This window comes from Stegodyphus dumicola, chromosome 7 (genome assembly GCF_044657685.1).
Source record: "Stegodyphus dumicola isolate Sdum_Otavi_A_Nest chromosome 7, ASM4465768v1".
In the NCBI taxonomy this organism is placed as follows: Eukaryota; Metazoa; Arthropoda; class Arachnida; order Araneae; family Eresidae; genus Stegodyphus; species Stegodyphus dumicola.
The window spans coordinates 151,188,752-151,213,062 of NC_140774.1; the positions used below are offsets into that span (position 1 = coordinate 151,188,752).

The 24,311-nt window shown below is 33.5% G+C and overlaps 1 protein-coding gene across 1 annotated transcript in view; it reads right to left on the reverse strand.

Moving 5' to 3' along the window:
• Lrp4 (LDL receptor related protein 4) overlaps positions 1–24,311 on the reverse strand; it is a 1,066,574-nt gene that overhangs the window by 436,514 nt on the left and 605,749 nt on the right. Inside the window, exon 6 of the mRNA XM_085821440.1 lies at positions 14,891–15,016. Within this exon, the coding sequence (XP_085677566.1) occupies positions 14,891–15,016 (126 nt within the window). The remainder of the gene's footprint in view (positions 1–14,890; positions 15,017–24,311) is intronic.

A 24,311-nucleotide genomic window follows, 5' to 3' on the forward strand; every position in this document is an offset into this window, starting at 1 on the left:
ATTATCTCGTATATGCGTTATAGATGGGGAAAACTTCTAAAATGCTAATGTAGCCAGCCTGTTCGCGGGATTCGAACCTCGGACCGAACTACCGGGGTTCAGCGACGGTACTGCTCGGCCTTTGTTGGGCCTTGTACCTTTCCAACCTACTGCAGCAGGAAATAAAATATAAACTATTAATAATTACACAGTTATAATAACAACAATATTTGTTGAATCATTTATAGTTTTTTTCTCTTGTTTTCACAGCTTTCCTTGTTTGCTCCGCCTTCTTAAATTAAATTTCATCAAAATCTCGCAATGTATTTTATTTTCAAAGTGAAATATTTATTGGCGCGAAACGATAAATTTTTATCCCAAAAAATATTTGAAAACTTAATTTTTACATTTTTTGCTTGTATTTTTAACTTAGCAACCGCGATGGTATTAAAACGATGCATGGATAGGTCATTTGAAAATACCAAAGCACACGAGGGCTATCTGCATAAGGAAAGGAAGGCCTTTGTAGGTAGTTTCGTACCCTAAATTCGCTCGTATTCACGTCACACAAAACTTGTATGGAATTACAGCATTTTCCTGCACGTGTTCTTAGGACTTAAGTGGTTAGCACTTCCTGTTATCAATTGGAAGATCCGTAGTTTGAATATCAGATAAGGGGGGGGGGCTTGCGGAAACTGATGCTTTGCATTTCTTGACTCCAAAAAAGATCTGTGTTTCTTTGCAGTGGTGACCAAACTAAATTGTGGTGGACATTAATTCGCCTACACGGGAATTTGGTTGTCTCGCTTTAATATCCATCCTCAGTCGTTAGTGAGGGATATGTAAGTAATTATAGCATTCCCCCGTGAATACGTTAATGAGGCAAGGGGTTAGCAGGTCTCACTAACAAATAGGAAATCCGTGCGTCGAAACACAAGGAGGGCAGTGTGGAATTTTCGCATTTTTTTTTTTTTTTCATTCGGAAAGCCTGATCATCTGTGCAAAGGAAGTGAAAATACGTATTATCATATCTTCAACCTTTCTGCTTATCAAGCCAATTGTAACTATACAGTTGTATTATAAACGTAAACTATAAACTGTTTTAACTGAAACTCATACAAAGTTAGGAGTGTCTGATTTTCTGACTTTAATATTTTAATTTTCACCCACTTTTAGGAATTTAATAACAAACTCTTCGAGGGGTTAGATTGTAATATCAAATTTTCAGATTGTAATCATTTTAACTAATAATTTTGATTTGTTTGCTTTTATTACGCGTTACACTATGATCTGCTTTAAAACAAATACGAAATTTAAGGATACATCCCCCTTATTTTACACCTACTTTATGCCTTTCAAAGCACTACTTATTACATAATTTAATGAAGGCATATTTATTCTTTATTCTATTAATAATAAATGTGTTACTACTTTAGGTGAAATATATTACTACAGTTAATTATGTGATTCGATTAACGAATGCTGAATCAATGTTTGTGGCTATAATTATCCATGCTTTACGTTAGGCTTTATAACACAGCTTTTAATCTTTTGCAATTTCTATTAATTAGTTTTGATCCTATAATGATTTCGCTTCTGGGATTTTAATAGCATTAGAGTAGAGATGCTATTGTCATCGAAGTCACCAGAAATCCAACAGCACTCGAAAGTTTCCTGATGTGCTAAGAGATGTCTAGAAACAGAGTCCGTGGTAAAGTGGTTGTGTCAGGATTGTTGAAGTACTTTAACGGATAATTTGGCGCTAACGCAAGTAGCTGCGCTAATTAATATCATTAATTGCGTAGATTCCCCATAACATAGTATATATAACAGCTTATCGAATAATAAAACAGATTAAATTTCTCTATGTATATCCCATGGTAATAAAAGTTACTGAAACGATATTTATTTTTTACCTAAAATATTTAGAAGTTTTTACGAATAATGCTTTTTTTTTTTCAATCTTTCAATATTTGTAAAATATTTCTGTTCTTACAAATTTCCAGTGTTTATCTTCTTATAATATATTTTTATGAGAAATTAATAAATTCTCTCAAGCCAAAAAGAAATTTTTATTTTGTAATATTCTATCAGAGAGGCTGCTACTCTCGATCCTGGTTTGCATTCTTGCGATGTATTACTTTAAAAACTCTTATTTCGTATATATATGTACTAGAAAGCCCGGCGGTCATACGAAATGACCGCTGTTCTAGATATTATAAATTGATGATTATAAATTTATTATAAACAGATGATTGCTAATGCAAACAAATGTTTACGCTCCCCCTGAAATGTTCAATTTGCGTTCAGTTGTAAACCATTTCAAAAACAGATGATTGCTAATGCAAACAAATGTTCACGGTTCCCCCTGACACGCTCAATTTGCGTTCAGCTGAAAATTCCGTTTAAAATACAATGTCGGAATAAAATCGGGCAAAATTTTAAACTCTTTACGCGAAAGGATATTTAGCATAGGCGTTTGGGTAAACCTACCTGATGAATTGTACTATGCACAACTCGTTAGTTGGTTTCGTCTCCTTTAATTTCTCAATGTTTGAAAGTTTCTAAGTAATTCATATGTAAATATAGTTAAATGCATAATAAGCAAGAATTGTATGAATTAAAAATATTTAAATGCTCTTAAATACCATGAAAATTTAATTAAAACAATGATAACTGCATGTATATGGACTAGTATATATGGACTAGTATCCAGTGTATATGGACTAGTTGAAAGCCGTGGCAACTTCCCCCAATTGACTAGTACAGTTACACAAGCAACCAATAAACTGTAGGCGACAAACAGACACTTAAGCCACATATAATAAAAGATATATATAAGCTATGAGTTATTATATATATATATATATATATATATATACAGAAGTTGGCTATTGTTGTGCTATATAATCGCTTAAAGAATCGATATTGTCATAAATTTCACTAAATATTAAAATTCTATCAGTGACGCTTATAACGTATGTAACTTGTTTTATAACACTAAACATACATGCAGACTTCTATAAAAGTCAAAATATGTTGCCGAATGTTTGCTTTTCGGACGAGAATATATATCATATATAATGCATATAACGCTAGTAAGGCATACAACATTTACCCGCACTTTTGCAGTATATCACTTTTCAAATAACGCTTAAAACACATATACAGCTAATAACATTTCCCCACTTTTAAGTCAATTCCCTTTCGCAGTATGTAACGCAGGGGTTCTCAACTTTTTTGTCCTATGCGGCCGTGTTCTTCATTGCTAGACGATCTTTTACCCAATCCTTCTTTCGCAAAATCGAAAAATAAGTATACATTTATTTAACTCTATATTATTTTTAATGTATTCAATGAATAAAACAAGAAAAGGTAGAGAAATTGTTGATAAGTATCGAAATTTGAATAAAAATATATCTTTATATTTATAAAATATAACTAAATATTTGACATGTAAATAAAAGTGTAGCTAAAATTCTTCCCCCTGATATTGTGAATTACTCCTATTTGGATTCCCCCTGGTTTAACGTACTTTAATTACGCTTGTAGATACATTAGGTATGGTATTTTTGGAAGCAGGCAAGCTAAAAACTTAGCAACTCCTTCGCCGAAAATCGAACCACGGACCTCTGGAATACCGGCCCAGTGTACAAACCACCACACCACGAAGGCACGCCAAGAAGGTGGGAGAGATACCTTATATACTCCCCCTTTTAAAGGGAGACTGGGGTTTTTAAGGGACCCAATCGCCAAATCCTGGGTGCGGAGAATCATTATTCAACACCCTTTTAAGTCGGGCGCCACTGTAGAGGCATTAGGTATTTTTTGGAAGCAGGCAAGATGAAAAATTAGCAACGCTGGAATTCGAACCACGGACCTCTGGAATACCGACCCAGTGCGCAGACCGACCACCACACCCCGAAGGCACGTCAAGAATCTGGTAGAAATACCTTATACGCTTATAACATACTTGTATAACATTTGCAACGCATGAACGCTTATAACATAAACAAATATCATGTTTTGGAATGTTTGCTTTTCAGTCAAAAATGTATGTTGCTTATGAGGTTCAAACTTAATTTTATAACTCTTACATGTAATGTGTACAATAATATATAGTATATATATATATAGTATTAAAAAAACAATGACATTGAATGAGGTGAAATATTAGGCTATTGCGAAATAAAATGTAAATTATAAAACGCATTAAAATACTAAGTATACTAGTATTTTACTGTGTTTTATAATTTACATTTTATTTCGCAAGTAGCCTAACATTTCACCTCATTCAATGTCATTGCTTTTTTAATACTGTGTTGAACTTTTTCTTGGAGCCACAACTTTTGGTAACTTTCTGGCGGGCTAACTACAATTTCTCTTCTCATTTCCTTAATTTGCCCACCAGCGGCCGAGCGGTAAAGTCGCTGAACACTGGTAGTTCGGTCCGAGGTTCGAATCCCGCGAACGGGCTGGCTGCATGGGCGTTTTCGTGGTTTTCCCCATGTGTAACGTGTGTAAGAGCCAGTTTCCCTTAGAAAGTCCTCCACGAAGGCATCCCTCCTCTTAGGCAGATAGCCCTCGAGGCTTTGCCATACACAGACACACACACACACATTTCCTTAATTTTGCAGCATATTGCGTAAAAACTTTTGACCAGAATTGGTCTTTTTAGTATTGTACTTACAACTTTGCTTATAATTATATATATATATACATATAAGAAAAATTATCTTGCATACAAAAAATTGTAGTAAATAACTGTATTAGCCTATATGTACTTGGGATTTATTAAACCAAACTTAAATTTTCTTAAATTTTATTACATAGGCTCTAAACAAACTCCTGTCCAGTTTTCCCAGAAAGTAAATTTCAGTCCAAAGCAAATTTCAGTCCATACACGCTAAAGCATATGAGGTGTTACTAATGCTATAAACATGGCTATTGTACTCATAGATTTCGAGTTCATCATGGTCGAACGGCTTTTAAACATTGATATCCCTAAACACTTAAAAGAATTTAGTGCTCTCACATACATTATCAATACAACCCCTGTTTATGTGCATTCCTTCTCTCTCTCTTATCTTGTTAACTGCACCATATATTCCACAGTCAAAAAACAGAAAATAAGAAATTTGTGTGGTGCTCCCTTTTCTTGAATCTCTAAGCACCTATTTGTGATGCCTCCTTTCCTTGATGTCCTAAGTACGTGCTTATTTTGCTTAATATTTAATGTAGCTCTGGCATAGCGGCGCGAAAATGGTATGTTTGGTATACCTCCCCAAAATGAAAAATAATAATAATAATAATAATAATAATATCGCAAAGAGCTGTGTTCGTGAATTTGAAGTAGGAAACACATTGTTATTTCCTTCTTTAGGACTTCAGCTATGTCATTTAATAAAAAGTATGTAACATACAGTATCTATAATGTATGTCAAGAAGCACAGATAGCTAAAAAATAATTAAAGGAATCGCAGATATATATGCCATTTAAATTTAAAATACGCCAATTAAATCGCTTGCTATTGTAGAGAATTTAGTTTATTTCGAAGCAGGAGAGAGGAAAAATGAGCAATGCTCTCTCCGGGACTCGAACCACGGACCTCTCGAAAATGCGTCGAGCTTGCTGACCACTACACCACGAAGGCATATTAAGAAGGCGGGAGAAATACCTTATACTATAACCATATGCAAAGGATAATTCGTTTTGACGTATTCTTCTATTTACTGGCGAAAATGATTACAGTGTTACATTAGAATTGGAAAATGTTTCAAAGATAAGGATGGATGAAAAATATCAATGACTGTACTCTTATTGAAAATTGACGAACCTAAATTTTCAAAGTTATAAATAGCTAATTATTTAAAACAATCGTTAAAATAATTTGTAAAGCATTCTTCAAAATCAAAATTAAATTTTAGAAAATTGCGATTTATAAGTAAAATATTTCATTTACCACAAAATTTCTGGATTATCTGTCGCTAACATTCACAAACTCTCGATCATGGTATTTAGGTATTCGAAAGAAATTCAAACTTATTATATAAACATTACGAGGAGAACATGACTCCAGTTGTCTACCGCCTGTATTATTCATTCATTGTTTTTGAATTTTGAACTGTTAACTGAAATTGGAAATGTTATTTTATATGTTAATTAAATGTTGAAAAAATGAACCTGAAGACTCAAGAATTTAATTATGTATTTCACTGACTGAAATTCGTTCCATATTTTTAATATATATAGATGCATTATCAAAAAATATAGTCTTAATTTTTGTATTAAAAGCAAATTTCAAATGTTGCTTTATTTAAAAAATTTAATGTTAAGTCAAAGTATGCTTCTCCTTCTCATTTGAATGATTCGAGATATCTGATATTCGAAAAATTCAGAATTCTTTCATATGGCTTCGGTTTCTTATTAGAGGTAACTCAGAATTCGAACTATCTTTAGCTTCTTCCATTGCAAGTTAAAAACTGTACATTTATTTATACTATTCAGGAAGATTTGAGATCCATCTTCGGAACATCGAAATGCCAATTGATGCAGCATCATTTAAAAATAACACACGAGAAGACTGCGAAGTGGATGACGCTGTCAAAATAAAATCTATATCCGAATACCAATTGGGAGTTAAAAAAACTCTGATCAAGACAATAAAAATGGAGTTTTACGAGCTATGTATAACTAAACGGCATAACAGTCAGCGGTCACTGCCAAAAGTTTTCTCCAAACTTCACGAAATCTGTTCTTACATACGTTGATTAATGTCATCCTGCTGGGAGTCGACAAATGCAAAAGCAAAAATAAAAATAAATAAGATCATGACTCAGTAAACCAAAAATCTCACGCACATATCAAATGATAATTGACCAATGCAGTCGATGCTTTGCTTTGGAAAACAGTTGCACAGCTTATAACAGTGCTAATCTAGATCCTGCTATCCAGAAGATTTACCAGAATACTACTTAAACTTATAATAGAGCCATTAAGATTTTTAGCGCTGTAAAGGAGAAAAACGTGCACTGCCCTCGCCGGGAATAGAACTTGGACCTCTTGAAAACTCGCTGAGTGTGCTACCGTTACACTACAAAGGCATGCTGGAAGGAGGTAGCCCCTTTTAATGGGTGACTGGAGATTAGGGGACCCAGTCTCCGAAAGGTGCTGACGTATAGTGAACTAAAAGGTGGCGAAGTATTCTCACCACCTTTTAGTCGCACGTCAGTATAGAGTCACTAGGATTGCTAATGCTGGAGACGTGAAAATCGTGCAGTTCCCGCGCCGGGACTCGAACCCTGGACCTCTCGAATAGGCACCGAGTGTGCTACTCGAAGGCATGCTGGAATGAGGGAGAAAAACCTTATAAACCATTCCAAGGGAAAAAAATCTGCAATTTTTCATATATTTCTACCATTCCAGAATTTAGGTGGAATTAAATTTCTGTCAAAATAATTTCCTGATAATTAAAAATCAAAGCAATTGGTCTAATATCAAAATTGGTCACGAAGCAGCAAACCCATTGCAACACCTATTTTGTTACATCGGTAGCTTTATTATTCAACACCATTTAAGTGTGATAAGAACAGCATTTTAAGTCTTTTGCTGGAAGAGAAAAGAAAAAGTTCTCTGTTTTATTTTTTACCTCGTTTTTAATGGTCCTTGGACAATTAGCGCAGGTAGTGTAATCAATAACAGCACTGTGTTTAGTAATACTTAAGCCTTTATTAACTTTTTTTCCGTATATCCACTTTTTTTTAAATGTTTCCTCCTGTGACTTCAGCACGAATGCATTTTAATGAAAATAACGACCGAGGAAAAGAAAATTTGTCTTAAATATCGGGTTGCCGACGCTATTAGTAAAACAAGGATTGAAAAGTTTGTTTGAGCGAAATCGGCAATTTCATGAGCTTTCATTGGAGTTTTGTGTTACCTTTAAGTACGCAGGATGAATAAAACTCAACTCCGTAGTTATTCCGCCTCTTTTTTTTTTCCTGGAGTTATTATTTAATCGTTAAAAGGAAATGGAAATGTGTTGTAAAATGAAAAAAAAAATCTATTTCTTTTTGCGACTTTATGGAAATTTTCCCCACTCGATTTTTTTTTAGTTGAGTTCAATTTTTGGAGTTATGTTTTACAGATTTGCTAATGCAAGTTATTTTGGAAAGCTTAATATTCCTGTCCATATTTCATAACTTAATACGTTGCTGGAAGTTTGCCGTCTTGGAAAACGTTTAAAAGTTTCAAATGTCGGTTATTTGAACGTCGCAATGCCATTTCCATTTACCAATGTACGACGCTGTTAATGACTTGAGTAAAAGTGTGACGATGACAGTGGTTATGAAATGACAGAAATGTACTTAAAGAGCAATTTGATACCTATTCGGCAAGATTCGAAAATGTGTGTAATGGTGATATTAATTTTAAATCACTGGACATAAAATCTCTCATGAAGTTTTAAGCTGAGATTATTACAGCAAAACTAATGTTGTATAAATTTCACAAACGCATATATGGCTACGAAAATTTAGTCTTAGAGCATTTCTGTGCTATATACAGTAAAGTTTAATATCCGATGCTATAAAAATTTACTTCAGAAATTTGACTTTAAATATTTGGTTCTGCATACCAATTTCCTACTATAACTGCATAGCATAGGGTTAAATTAAATTATTGGAATACGGTAAAGCACATGATGACTACCAACTTAAGATGAGGGATGGCTTCTTGGGGAATTTTCTGAGGGAAGCTAGCTCGAAACTACGTTAAACATAAGAAAAAAAAAAACACAAAAACCAAACATGCAGCTAGTCCATTAGCCTATGATCCAACTGCCAGTATTCAGCTGTCCAGTGACTCTGCAATATTGGGGGCACAGTGGGAGAAAGGACTCCCTGACCTGGCCTATTTAAAGCCCTAAACACAGCTATTGACAACCCAACCTCTAGAGCCGATTCAAGGGGGCAACCCCCTGGTCAGCACCGGGCAGCAATTATGTACATAGTCAAAAATATGAAACATAAGACGAGAGCAATCGGACACCAACCGGTCACCACACAAAGAGAACGACGAACCAAGTCAAAGACTGCCCCCCCAGTGCTCACTAACGGAAAGTAAACTCCCTAGAACAGGGGTGCCCAAACTTGTGCTCGCCGATCGTTTTGTATGTGCTCGCCAGCCCGATTAGATACTATGAACAAAAAATATTTTTAAAATAACCATTCATTTATATTTCTTAATTGTTAAAATATGGTAAGCATTTATAGTCATAAGAGATATCTTGCAAGACGTTATAAATAATTGATTGCTGACTGATGATGTTGATAGGTGACAGGTGACGGAGGACGGGGACGTCTGGTGTTTAATAGAGTTAAATAGGCATATGTCCCGCGTTCTCCACTATCCAGAGACAACAACTCCCTGGAGCCGCACGAGGCCACACCTGGAGTTTATATAAGATTTAATAAAGGTTTACAAGGCCATACAGGGACAATTGTTTGACATAAGTTGGTAGATTACATATGTGGTTGAGGTGACATACAAGGTACAATTACATAGTGAATAACACATAAAAATACCAAAATAGAAAACAAATACATAGATACATAGACGAACGCAACCAAGTAAACACATAACACACACTGAACACACCACATATACACACACATAACACATAAAATAAGAACATAAGCACATAAAGACATATAATATAAAAGGAGGATTGAACGCCTAAGAATTACTCTAGGACGTGGTACATACCGCAGGGATAAATACTTAAAGTTGTTTATGTACATAATGCGTGACTTAATGCATAGTACATAGATGTTTAGTGCATTACTTACTACAATTCTCATTACGTAAGATATCTCATTACGTACAGTACGCAATGCTTGAGACATTATTATGCAGAACATAGTGCACGGTACGATGTGCGGAAGTATGTACAGGATGGCACAGTACTTAAAATATAATGTGCTATACTTAATACTTAAATCATAATACTGAATGCTTAACTTGGTATGTATATACAGAATGATATACAGGATAGAGGAGATATGTACGGGATGTCACAGTACTTAAAGTACGATGAACAATACTTACGTCATATTACTTAATGCTTAAAATATATACAGGATGATACAGGAGGATATACAGGAAATATATGCAGAGTGACAATACTTAAAATGTAATGCGCAACACTAAATACTTAAGTCATGATGCTTAATACTTGGTAGTTAAAATATATACAGGATGATACATGCAGGATATAGGATGACACAGTGCTTAAAATATAATGCGAAACACTTATTTAGTTATGATACTTAGTACTTGATACTTAAGATACATACATGATGATACATACAGGATACATGAGATAAATACAGGATGACACAGTGTTTAAAATATAATGCGCAACTCGCAATACTTAAATTATAATATTTAATATTGAAGATATATACAGGATAGTACATACAGGATGCAGGATATATGCCAGATACAGTGCAGATATAATACAGATAGTTTGTACAATACAGATATGATATGCAGGCAATGACTGTAGTGGAGACACTATGTTATAGAATGCGCGGCACGTATTAGATATTATATTAGATGCACAGTGCTTATTGAATTGATGATTGATGATAGATGATAGATGAAAGTAGGTACACAATGCGTTTTATATACACATTGCCCACAGAACAAATACATATTGCAAAGTCAGATACACAATGTTTGTAGAGTATTAGATGTTAGGATTTAGTTTGCGCACAGTTATATGAACAGAGTAAAACGATGAACTTTATAGCGAACATGGAATCTTATTGTTTCATTCCGGTGTTAGATGGCTCAGCAGGGGAAAAGTATTTGAAAGATTTGTAGAACTTCGCCAATAAAGAAGTTTTTGGAATCCGGAAACGAAAGTTATAAAGAAATGGACGATAATAATTGGTTATCCGATCTGTATTTTCTCACGGATAATAACAGCTAAACGGAACAAAGAGAACGAAGATCTCCAGGGAAAAGAAAAAATCCTTTTTCAATTGACCTGGGATTGTAACTGCTTTTCAGATAAAGTTAAATTTGTGAATAAATCAGATGAAAGAAAACAATTTCACCCATGTTCAGAATTTATCAAGCCATGTTAATAACCACAAGGCAATTGAAACAGATAAATACTCGGAAAACCTAAATGCACTGAAAAATAATTTTGAATTCTGCTTCTCTGATTTCCATAAATTTCAACCAATATTATTATTCATCTCAAACCCATTTGCCGAAATTAATATTTCGTATGTATCACATAAGATTGGAAATATTTTTAACAAATGTTGATGTTTTGGAAATATGCTAATGATAGACCAAAATGTGCTCGCGAGAGGCCAAAGTTTGGACACCACTGCCCTAGAACAACCTTAAAATATCTACCATGTAGTATCCCCACAACCAAGGGGCAGACAAGACAATACTGGCACGGTCTCTGTCACGCCTAAATCTACCAAACCTAATCGATGGTTCTAGTCGCTGCGAAGACTAATTATAACCCAGGAGCCGAGTATAGAACCTAGCGAAAACGGCTGAGGTTGCCCACCAGACAACCCCGGGGGGAGGAATTGGAGAGACATAGTAATGTTTTTGTATTTATTACTGGAGTTATATGCATAGTGTTTTTGTTGTCATTATAGGTTATATTGCTGCCATGTTTACGATATGGAATTTACTAATTCGTCAATAATTGTAGAAAACGAACAGTTTCGACTTTAGATTCCCATTAAGTATATGTATCTTAGCCTAGAGTTTAAAACTGTAAATATGTTTCTTAAAGATTCTGCTATGTTAAAGTGCCCAAAATTTTTGCAGCCAATGCGAGATAAGATAATTTTAAATTTTAAAATACTTAATCCAAAATATTACCATTTCAAACAATTAATACCCGTGGTTTATCAGTTGTTCTCGTTTTACAATAAAATCCTCTCAAAGATAACCAGAGACGGTTTTATTGCTGTTGTTAAACCTGTAGAGACAATAGGTTATTTCGAAGCATGAGACATGAAAAATGAGCAGTGATCTCGAATACTTGCCGTGTGTGCTGACCATTGCACAACGAAGGCATGCTAAGAAGGCGGGAGAAATACCTTATATACTTCCCTTTTAAAGGACGACTGGGGATTAGGGGACTAAATCTCCAAATCCTGGTGTTGAACAATCATCATCTACCACATTTTTTAGTTCGTTGTAGAAACATTAGGTATTTTTTGAAAGCAGGAGAGATGAAAAATGAACAATGCCCTCACCGGGACTCAAACCACGGACCTGGAATACGCGCAGAGTGTGCTGGCCACTACACCATGAAGGCATGCTAATAAGGCGGGAAAAATACTTTATAAACTTTTTGCTATGTATATAATTAATAGGAGATTCAGCAATTCATCTTGATCGAGATCCAGATATTTTCGGCTGCCATTGGCCTAGACTTTGGACATCTTCTAAAATACTTGAATCTCCCCATCTTCGCTTTAATCTTGGCTCAAAAAACCCCAGAAAATGGATTTAAGGGTCCTTTATTATCAACTACTCCCGAGTATTAACAGAACAGTAGTGTTTAATTGTATCCATGCTGCAAAGACAATATGCATTAAACGCATTATAACTTTCGAGACTAGAATCCAGGCGCAGTGATATCCAGGCGCATTAATGCTAACTATTACAGCGATCAACATGTCGGTCTTTCATGGATGCCGTAGGCATAGAGAATGTTAGAAACGGATAAGTTCAGTATTGATGTTTATGTTATGGTCTCATAGATATTTGCGACTTTATCTATAGCAGGTGGCTGTCAAAAGAAATTCCACTGTATTATGGTACCGTACGTAGTGACATACTGACATATGTAGTTGTCACAACGTACGGTTGAAGAATCCACTTCACGCCGTGGTTTATAGCGTGAAGCGGATTCTAGCATAGGGGGGAGTGTAGGACTACACCTATCTAACTGTCAAATATACCGGCAATGTCCTGGTGTTTTCAGTTACCTGTTACCTGTGCGTTGTGACAATTTAGTTCATTGCAATTAGCAAATTGATTTTTATTTAGCATCTCACTTCTTACTTATTCACGTAGCTTATTTTCTACAAACGGTTATGTAAATATTGAGACGAGCGTAGAAATATAAGTAAGTTAACTGGAACAGTCGATTTATCAATTGTCTGAAGAACGTCAGTCCAAGCCTGTGCTTAGATTTGGTTAAGCAAGCGAGCGCAACTATGGATCCGTAAGGAATAACTGCTGGAGAATATAGCTGTTTAATCCTGCCCCGTGTAGCTGATTCCGAAGAAATTCTATCCAAAAACAGTAATCTAGGTTGAAATCTACGGTTGATCGTTAAAATTGTACAGAATTGTGGTTCCTCTTGGAGTGAAATTCAAATGTGAATATTTATCATGAACTTAATGTTTAGTTAAGCCAACTGTCACCTGCTGGCTTAACTAAATATTTAACTGCATTCTTATGTTCATTCTCAAGTAGAGACTCATTAAAACTTAATTTGAATATTTTTCTTGTCTGCATGAACCTTGAAATGTCACTTCCATCACGATAGCTCGTGTACAGAGGACATTGGCACCTAATACTTAGAATCTACAGAGCTAGTTGTAAAATTACGAACCCAAGCACTCTCAAAAATCTAACAGTAGGTGCCCTCACGTATTATGATACCGTATTAATTGCTTTGAAATCGTACTAGCATCTCATTATGTCCTAGAGAATTAATTTCATTGCATAATGAGTACGGGTGCGCGGTGGGACGGCCCTTTATACCATAACAAAAAACTCCTTTGGAAGGCTCTAAATATTCCTCTCCTCGGTGAAACTCAAAACTTTTCTCATGAAAATTATAATTTCATGAATTCAAATATCTAAACTGAACAGTTTTTGACTATTAGATAAATGTTTTTGCCCATACTGACTATTTGAATATCCCACTGTACTTAAGGGAAGGTTTGGCAAATTGTTACAGTTTTAATTAAATTGCTATTTCTAAACTATAGCTGTCTTTTAACTTGGAAAATTATTAATTCGTTTATTATCTTATCTTTTGGTTTTCAAGTTGTAATATTTTAAAACGTCAGTACTTAACAGTTTGAATTTATCTTAGCATCTCGAGAATAAATATACATAGATTCTTATTTGAGTTAATATAACACGCCGAAAAAAAGATTATTGGAGGAGTTAAATCAACAAGAATATGCGTAATTTACATATATTTTCCATTTTGCAGCTGAAGAACAAGGTTCTAGATTAAAAACCTTCGAAACTAGTCCTGCAAATGTATGAATATTAAGCTGTCTTGTTGCTTTAACTCGTCCAATAATACACAGATTCTGCTCGAAAAAATTTCAGTTGGATTATTTTTTTATTTCTGTAATACAATACCTCCTGTAAGAAGGTTTATATTCCGAACTTCTTTATTAACATGCTCATAAGTATTTAGTATGGCTGCCCAAACCGTATTATCACTCGTCTTACTTCTACATGTGAAAAACTTTAGGCGAAAATTTTAAGAAATCCTTAAATTCAGTCTCATTTTATGAATAAAAAATAATTCACGTTTTACTGCCTGTGCATTTTTCCCAGTTTGTTTATTTATTTATTTTATGAAAGGTAATGTAAAGCTACGTTTTTCGAAACCATGGTGCTTCATTTTTCTCGAACTCTGACAACTCAGTGACTGTTTAGGGCAATATGTCAAAAGGAATCAAAATTGTACATAGAACGTATTTTTTCGAACTTTCGCCATTTTGTATCTGTCAGATCGAAGAGAAAGTAAATTCTTCACATCGCCATTGAAAGAAAGCACCACCTGACACATGTAATAAATTTCATTGATTTCCTACGAGTTTTGAGACTTACGACATTTGCTTTCGTCGGACCAGTCTCCACAGTCGTTGTCTCCATCACAGACATATGATTCCGAGATACAGCGGCTGTTCGCACATCGGAACTGACTTGGAGGACATGTTTGACCAATATTTTCGCCTAGAAGGAAAATAAAATATTGTTACGTTACTGTCTGAAATACCATGGTTTATAAGTGGAGCGATTGGAAAATTTATTTTCATGTATTTAACCACGTACAAAATTTAAGATTTAGGAATTAATTATAATAATATATATTTTCAATTAATGTGTGGAATTATAGGAAAAGTGCAGTCGAATCCGGATTGAACTAAATACTCGTGAACAAAGATCGGTTGGTTAAATTGAAAACCACTGAAATTGTAGCTGCTTAAGTTAGAGCGTGCGCTTGTGTAGAAGGGATTGGGTTTCATTTGACTATCACAAACAACCCGCGAGGATTATCAGCCTTAGATGAGGGATACCTTCGTGAAAGACTTTCTAAGGGAAACTGACTTCTATTCACGTTACACACGGAGAAAACCACGAAAATGCTCATGCAGCCAGTCCGATATGCTACAGCCAGACACATATGTATGTATAAATACATGTAATATTTATATTTAATGATATAGGCTGTGACGTTCTGTTTTCTGTTTTCTGCATTCATACTTCATGTATAACATTACGTTATGATCACGATTCACGATTCTATTTTTCACGAGTTGAGAGAGCATTAATTTAATCTAGAATATACTAGTATATCAAGAGTCAATATACCATTTTCACGTAAAGATTCAACTTGAAAATAAGAACTTCCAGTTGAAACACAGAAATATCTAATGAAGAGCGTATGTACATTATTTACATTATTCAAAACACAAAATTTACGAATAATATAAATTTCATAGGGCCAAGATTAATTTATCAAGAACGATTATTATAATTGTTGATTACAGCTATGTGGCCAAGAAACAGATCATTTCAAGCGTCACACTCAAGCTAAACTAAAAGTGTTATTACATTCTTTCCTCTGCCGGCAGTCACGTGACCTAGTCGGCGCGACAGACGATAAATAATAAAAGAAAAACTGACTCCATCGGAGAGAAAAAGAAATAATTTCAACACTTAGAAATGCTACGTTTAATGAAAAAATCAACTTACACTCATCATATATCGTTCTCGCACATGATGTTCGCTATTATGTGAAATTCTAAACTTAAATTGCAAGGCAAAGATGCTATTATCTACATTAACTGCTAAGAAAAATTCCAGTTTGTAGTTACTTAAATAATCAGACATAATACATTGGATTAAAAAAAAAACTTTCTTGTTAGCTAACGTTTTAAAAATAATAAGATATTTCAAAGAAAAAAAAATTAGTCACAGGCAAAAGAATTTTTCCATGTTTCCAATTTTCATGAGTTGAGAATTCTTAACGTGTTCTAAAGTTATTTTAATTTTATTAACCATTCGAAGGAAAAGCAAACACGATAATTACTTAGCCATATGATGCATTAATAGACTTTACATTTAAGGCTTGCCACGTGTGTGATGGAATCGGTCTCCAGGAAAAGATACTGTAGAAAACAGGTGATTTTTTGTTTTCATTAAAAATTAGCTTTTAACAGAAATTTCGAAAAATAAAATTTGTTAAGACAAATAAAACAGAACGAAGTCAAAAGCTTAATAGGGAGTATTCTAACTTATTAAAAAAGCATTATTATATAACTAATTAACCCACCAGCTTTTCTCTTATATTCCCCTAAAATTAAATTTTTTATTGAGAAAAAATATTGCTGATAAAATTTCGAACCGCATTTAAGTTGTTTTTAAAAATGAAGAATCAGTTTTAGTTCGTAATGAATTATGTGAAACTGCTAAATTCTGTTCAGAAATTTCTTGATAAAAAATAAGCTGCAAGATTAAATCTTTTATTCTTTTTATACTAAAAGGACGTTTACTTGATTTGATAATAATTTCCTACTTTTACAATTGTAGCTTAGATTTATTTGGGTAATCTGAATCCTCAAGAGAAACAATCTTTTTACTTAACAAACAGCTATTCAAATTTTTAAGTATTTAACTGAAAGATCAATAATTCTAATACGTAGAAAGTATTACTGAAATTTCATTAAAAACGTTTGCTCTGTTTCATTCTTATGCAAGAAAGATTATAATGTATTTTTAAATACTTATCCTCTGTAATTTAAAATGAGTATTTAGAAGAAAAATGATTTGGTTTTGTATAGGTGAGGTTCCTTTGATTTTATGACCAGTTATATAACAGATGGCGGGAGTCATTCCTCAAGCAGAAGACCTGTTTTATGTCAAGTGATGTGTGATTCACCTAATATATTATTATTTATTATTTATACGTTCCTCCCTAAGGCACCATACAGAAGGGAGTGATGTCTTCATCGAGGACTTCCTAAGGGAAACTGGCTCGCATTAACGTGTTACATATGGGGAAAACCACGAAAGCGCTCATGCAGCCAGCCAATATTTTCGAATTCCGTTTGCGGAATTCGAAGAACCTTCGACCGAACTACCAGTGTTAAGGGACTTTACGGCTCGGCTGCTTGTGGACATTCACCTAATATAAACATTCATTTTCCTTTTTGCAGGTAATGTGACTAAACGAAATTGCGTTAGGACTTAACTCTGCCCTCGAGGCTTAAAAAATCTGGCTTTTATTGTTGTGTGGGAGTTATTTTATTAATAAATAGGTGCCTTCATTGCTTTAATTATCGACTCCGAGATGTTTTATTTATACTTAAGAGATATGTGTTACAGTTATTTTATGCTTTGGATCTGTACTATCGCTTCTCACTTTCAATTTCCCGCCAGAACGCAAATTTAGTGCACTTGTATATAAAGCGAAGTTTTGAGCTTGTAAGACAGAGCGTATTCTGCCTCTTGAGCCTACGATCCTAGGTTACTGTTATAGATAGGAGTTCAGTTCTTGTCTTCGGCCTTGCATTATAATTGCAGATATTTGAATTTCACACGTGTAAAGTTCTGAGCCAACTTCGTATTAAATTGCTCTGTGTTACCTTTGGCTATTTGTTTATTATTTAAGCTTTACATTTGACTTACTGCTTTTTTTAGTTTCCTGCCATAAATGGCGAAAAAGTTGTAGTTACCAGGATTTCCTTCTGTTTATCTTATTTACTTTTAAATAAAGAGTCTTTTACATTCAAGTTTCAGCGGTTATTTTATATTTAGCGATAAATCGCTTAACGTCTACTAAGAGTTCAGCTACTTTGGATAATAGCCAAACATGTAAAACTCTACAAGCTGCATTTTGACTCGTGTGTTATAAGCATATTGTGTGTTATAAGCAGGCAGTCACCTTTAAAGCAGACAGTCTAATTTCAAGAGAAGAGAGACTCAGAGAAGACCTCTGTTAAAGTTAAATGAAGGAAAATAAAATTAATATCATTTAGCGCTAACTAATTTCTCTTCAGCAAATTAATCTGAAGCTTCTCGATATAAAAGTTCAAGAATATTTTTGAAACCGGATCAGAATTGCTACATAAAAGAAGCAACTTTATTAACTAATATAAGCGAATAATACTAAAAATTTGCTAAATATCATTTATGAAATTCCTAACTTCTAACTTTTAATAGTAAATTTATGAAGTAATAAAGACTACTGATAATAATACTCATAGTTATTAATTATTTTATGTTAATAAATGATGCTCGTAACATTCTTCACCATGTTTCTTTAAGAATCTTTTCAAGTTTTAATTAATTCATTAATTATATTTATTTAATTTTTCTCAGTTAGCAATTTTGTTTTTCTTGCCTATTTTCTCTTGATCATTCTCGATCTCTGCAAAATATTACTGTGTAAGTACATTGCTATTACGAGGGGTGGTTTTTAAGTAAGGATCGTTTGTAAATAAAAATAAACGAAAGAAAATTTTCAAAAACGAAATATACTTTCAGATTCTACATGCGTTTCTTTATTTTTCAACATAGTTGCCAAGTTTGTTTAAACACTTATCATACCTTAGAACTAGATTTTGAATACCCTTTTCATAGAAACTTGCCGCCTGCTCCGATAACCAAGAGGTCACGGCCGTTTTCACGTCCTAGATTAGGCACTTCAGGAAATTCGTTTGAAAGAGTGCTTATGGTGAAGCCTCTCAAGAATTTTTGCTTTATCTGAAGTTAGCATATAGTCTGTGATCACAGATGGGCAAACAGAGCGGGACTCATCATGGACGGACGTTGTCGCGGCCAGCTTTGAAGTCTCTGACCCATTTACGCACTTTACCTTCACTCATAGCAATAGCTCTGTAAACTTGTGACTGCCTGCTAGTGAATATCTGCAGTAGTTATCTACACAACTGCAACTGAGCACGGTTGTTTCCAAGGGATGCCGGAACACGACGCAAACACTCGTTGCCACCCGCGCGACACGTATTAGTGTATACAACAAAACGGCCCTTACTCCAAAAACACCCTACGTATAAATTATTCATCTGACTTTGGATTCCTATAATTTGCATATTAAGAACAGCATGCGTTTTTTATACTCACGTAACGAAAGACAATATTGTAAACTTTAAAATTACAGCATGCAGATTTCTTGTGTTGCACAGTGTAAAAAGTATGCATTTTGTTTTCAAAATAGCGAGTTTTCAGCAGCCAGAGATTTATTTTTCTAAAAATGCAAATTATTCATTCTCATTGTTACGTGTCATTTTGAGTTTTGAAGGGAGTGCGATATATATATATGGACTTCGATATATATATATATATATAGTAAAAAAATCCGGATTTCTATGGAATATCCAAGACATTTTATAGAATTTCGAAATCTGGCCGGCTATGTATGAAACGATTAACCCTTTGAAGACCAAAACGCCCCAGACGGCACTTCATTCAAACAACCAAAACCGACCGAAATGGACGAGACTGCGATCTTGTTTTCCTCCCTCCCCCTAAAGTATGCAGCAGCAGGTGGAGTTTTCCCAAATGTATTGTATCAGTTTATTGAAGATAGCTTGTTCTACAAGGCTAATGGAAGCTTCTTTGTTAAGAAATATAAAGGATGTCATAACTTCGCACCTCTTATGCGTTAATGGACGTGGAGGGAAGGAAACGGATGGGACGCGTAATAGACGGGGAGGGAGATTTTGGCATTTTGAGAATACAGTTTAGCGAAGACTTCGATTTTCTAAGCGTAAAACTTTTCATACATAGCCTAGACATTTTATACGTAGATTGCTATATGGCAAGCCGGCAAAGCATGAAATACATCTCCAGTTCGTTTCGAATAACCGAAACTACTTACAATAAGTTAATAAATGATGAAAAAAAGCCAAAATTACTAATAAGAAGGAACCATGGGGTTATTGGTTGCTGAATTGCTATAATATGATGCTTGTGGAAAACAAAAGTAAAAATATTTATCCGGTTAAAGAAGGCGTCAGTACTATACAGTATTACGCCAGCATTATACAGTATTACGCCAGTACTATACAGTATATATATATATATATATATATATATATATATATATATATATATATATATATACAGAGAGAGACAGATAGATAGATATTTATAAAATATAATACGGGATAAGGATATATACATATATATACATTATGTATATATAATTTTAAATTCTTACATATCTGTTTGTGTTTAATTAATCAGTTTATGTCTATAATGACAACTTCCCAAGCGTCGATGTTAATCAGAATCATTTACACAGAATATGTAATTTCAGCACTTTTTTACGATGTCCGATTCATTTCTGGAGAAGGTACATTTACATTTATTAGCATCTTTGTGCCTTGAGGTGTATTATGAATTTCTAACAACATGATTACTAAGTATCTATTATCTTATGTCGCAGGTCGCAATATCCTTTTCAAAATGAAACATTTAAGCCTAAATATTGCAAGACAAATATTTTTCCTTCCAAATATTATCGAAGTATCTTAATTAAATTCATGATTATGATTTTGAATGAAAGCGTTGAATTTATGTCGTAGCTGAATTTGCTGCGGAGCTTATATTTAGACCTGATATGCAAATTTTGCAAATTATACATCAAAGCAGCTATTATGTACAAAACTGCCTGTCGCAACTTTATCATCCGACTACCAATTTTAGAAATTAAAATGTTTCTAACGGTTCTCTTTAATAAAGGTCGCACTTTAATATTCTCCCGTAGAGTAAGCTGGCAAGATAACAACCGTCCTAGACAAACCATGCAGCAATTTTAATTCGGGGTTGTTTTATAACGGCGCTATTCAGCCTTATGCAAGTCAGCCGTTAACACAAAAATCTTCATAACTAGAAGCATGCATAAACTGAAGATCAGTTTGTCGCTTGAAACTGATCGGCAGCCGAATTTTATAATTCAAAAAATTATATAATAATTTATGCAATTTCTGGAAACGTAGATTTCGAATAAAGAATAAAGTCTGTTTCCCAACAGGGGTTGTATCATTAATTTTCATTAAGGAATGAGAAGATATTTCAGCATTTTTTTGTTTTGGTTTATAGTTATGTATATATATTTATTTAAATTATGAATTAATTTATAATTATTAACTGATTTAATTCATTGTTGATAGTTATTCATATTTTTTCATTATTAATCCGTTGCAAAACTATTTTCTGATACCTTTGTTTCACTTTCATAGACACAAAAAATTTTTCTAAGGAATATCTAGAAAGCAACTTTGTTTTGTTTCTTAGAAATTTCCCAGGTCTCGATGCTAAAAGTTTTGGGACACACTAGCAAAGGGAAAATATTAAATATGGGAGATTCTAAACATTCGTTTAGCAGCAGTAATTTGTATATATATATATATGTATAAATTTCAGCATGTGCATTAATATCCGAAAGAAAACGAGGATATTTAAACTATTAGATGGAACGCATGAATAATTGAATATTTGTTAAAAATATTCACTTATTCATTTAAATTCTCCAGTAAAGAGATATTGTAGAAGATATATTTATTTATATTTATAGATTCATTTAATTTTTTGGGCGAAGTAGAGGAGACATTGTAATCACAAAAAATTTCTGGTGTCATAGTTCACATTCACTTTCACCACTCTCGAATCCATTTGCAAATGCTTTTGTGTGACATCTGTACGTACGGATAGAATAAAGGACTTTATTTCCAAAACGGATTGCAAAATAGATTTTAAATGGATTTAGAAGAGATTTTTTTGTGGCGTCTCTAAGTACGTATGAATGTACGTATGAATGTAACCTTAACCGCAACATTCTTACGTTGCGGTTAAGGTTTTTATGACTTTGTTTGTTAGAGTTAATATGCATGCAATAGTTGTAGAATTATGAACAATTTAAAAATTGCTTAATTGATATTAAGCCTAACGAAGCCGCCATTTATTTACATTTGAAATTCTTTGTAGAATAGTGAATTAAGTCAGTTTGTGCACGAACTTCAGTGTCTTTTTGCCGAGCGGGACCAAAATTAATCTTTCAGTCCACGTTTCTCATGAAGGTGCCGAACATTTGTTTCTTCCCCTGCTTAATTAATCAATGACTGAAATGAAAATCAAACTCCAAGTGCCGACATTTAGTTTCAAGCGAAAACCAAATGCTTGATTTGTGCACGTTCCTTTATGCAGTTGCACTGTTATGAATGTCTTCTCGAACAGAGAGCGATTTTACAAAGGTGCGGCACCATTATCAATGTATCCCTTGTATTCGTTGATAAAAAAATCAAGCTGCATTCAAATGTTCATACATTCCAAGCTCTTTTCAAAGTAATATCAGCAATTATCTAACTTTTTAGTTCTCCCAACACCTCATTTAACACATTTCTACTCATAGCACACTATAGCTATCGCATAATTAGTTCGTTTCTCTATAGTTCTACTAACACTTTCTCTATATTCCTTGCTACGTTTCTGGTTTTCTTGCAACTTAGCCACAGAATGTTTTCGGCACTCTAGCTTAGAATCCCAGTTATTTAGACTAATTGTACGATTCTATAATGCTATAAACTGCCAAACTGCTAGAACCATTAAAACAGTCGACGTTATTGCCATATCTTAACTCCTGAGCACGGAATTTAGAGTTTTATGATAAAATCTATTATTAACACGTCAACCTGACATTTGCCTAAAATTCAGGAATGTAATAGGAATACAATCTCTGTAGGTTGCAAATGCAAAACAAACATTCAAGTTAAATGCACTAGGCTTCACTCTAAGTGTTCGCAAAGCTAATGCGGCTTACCGAAGTCAAAGTCTATAAATGAATTAATTAACAAAAAGACGCAACATATTAACAGTCAGCAGACGCTGCCGAAAGATCTGTTTCCGAAATTCCTGAACTTTAACTAATTTGCATTCTGGGGTGAGTTTACGGAAGTAGAAATGATAGTAAAATAAAAATAATAAAGTGACTGCATTATTTAAGATAAAATCTTACATATTTATTTTCTATGTTCCTCAGAAACACTCGATTCTCATACAACTTATCCAATTGCATAAGTCTAAATTAAAACTTTGAAGAGTTTTTGAATACCATGTGAACTGAAAAAAAAGTTATATAAAATAGTTAATTAAAATACATATTTCCTTTAATTCTTATAAAGTTGCTTAAAATAATACGATTCATTTTTAAGAAGAAGATAATAAAGAGAAAATTATTGTTTTTCGTTTTTATTACATATAACATTTAAATTTAAACTTAATTTTCTATGACTTTTAATTCATGACGATGCAATTTCATTGTTGAACAGTACCCTCTTTTCGCTCATTGGGGGAGATTATAAGAAGATTATCAGGTATTAAATTATCATGAACGTAATCTATTAAAATTAATTTTTAGATCCTTAATTTAAAATAATTGAATATGTTATTTCGTCTCTTACAGACGGAAATCAAAATATAATCTACGGCGAAGAACAACCACATAGTAGTCATTATCTTTTGCAAAAATTACATAATATTTTCAAGACTCAACGTAACTAGATTTAATTTGTAATTAGAGCATTATGTTATTGAAGAATGGTGTATACAAACTAGATGTATTATATAATCATTAAGTCTGAAGAATTAGGTAATTAATTTGCGATTCTTTAAGAAATCTTTAGACCGAATCGTAATTAGTTTTCGGATAACTACTAACATTGGAAAGGAAATTAAATACGGATTAATTTATTTTTATTCCTGGCAAAAGATTATGAAATTTCCGAGGTCTTAAAGGATTTCAGAGTACTTTAATTCTAATGAATAAAATTCCATTTCTTAGTTAATTGCATGAGATTATCAGAAAAGATTAAGTGACTGTATTTTAATTTCAAGAAAATGTTTCTCTAGTTTTAAAAATCTTCCATTACTACCGGAATATTAAAGATTTGTTTAATAAGAAGAACAGTAAATTTTGCGAGGATATAATCTAATAAATACATAA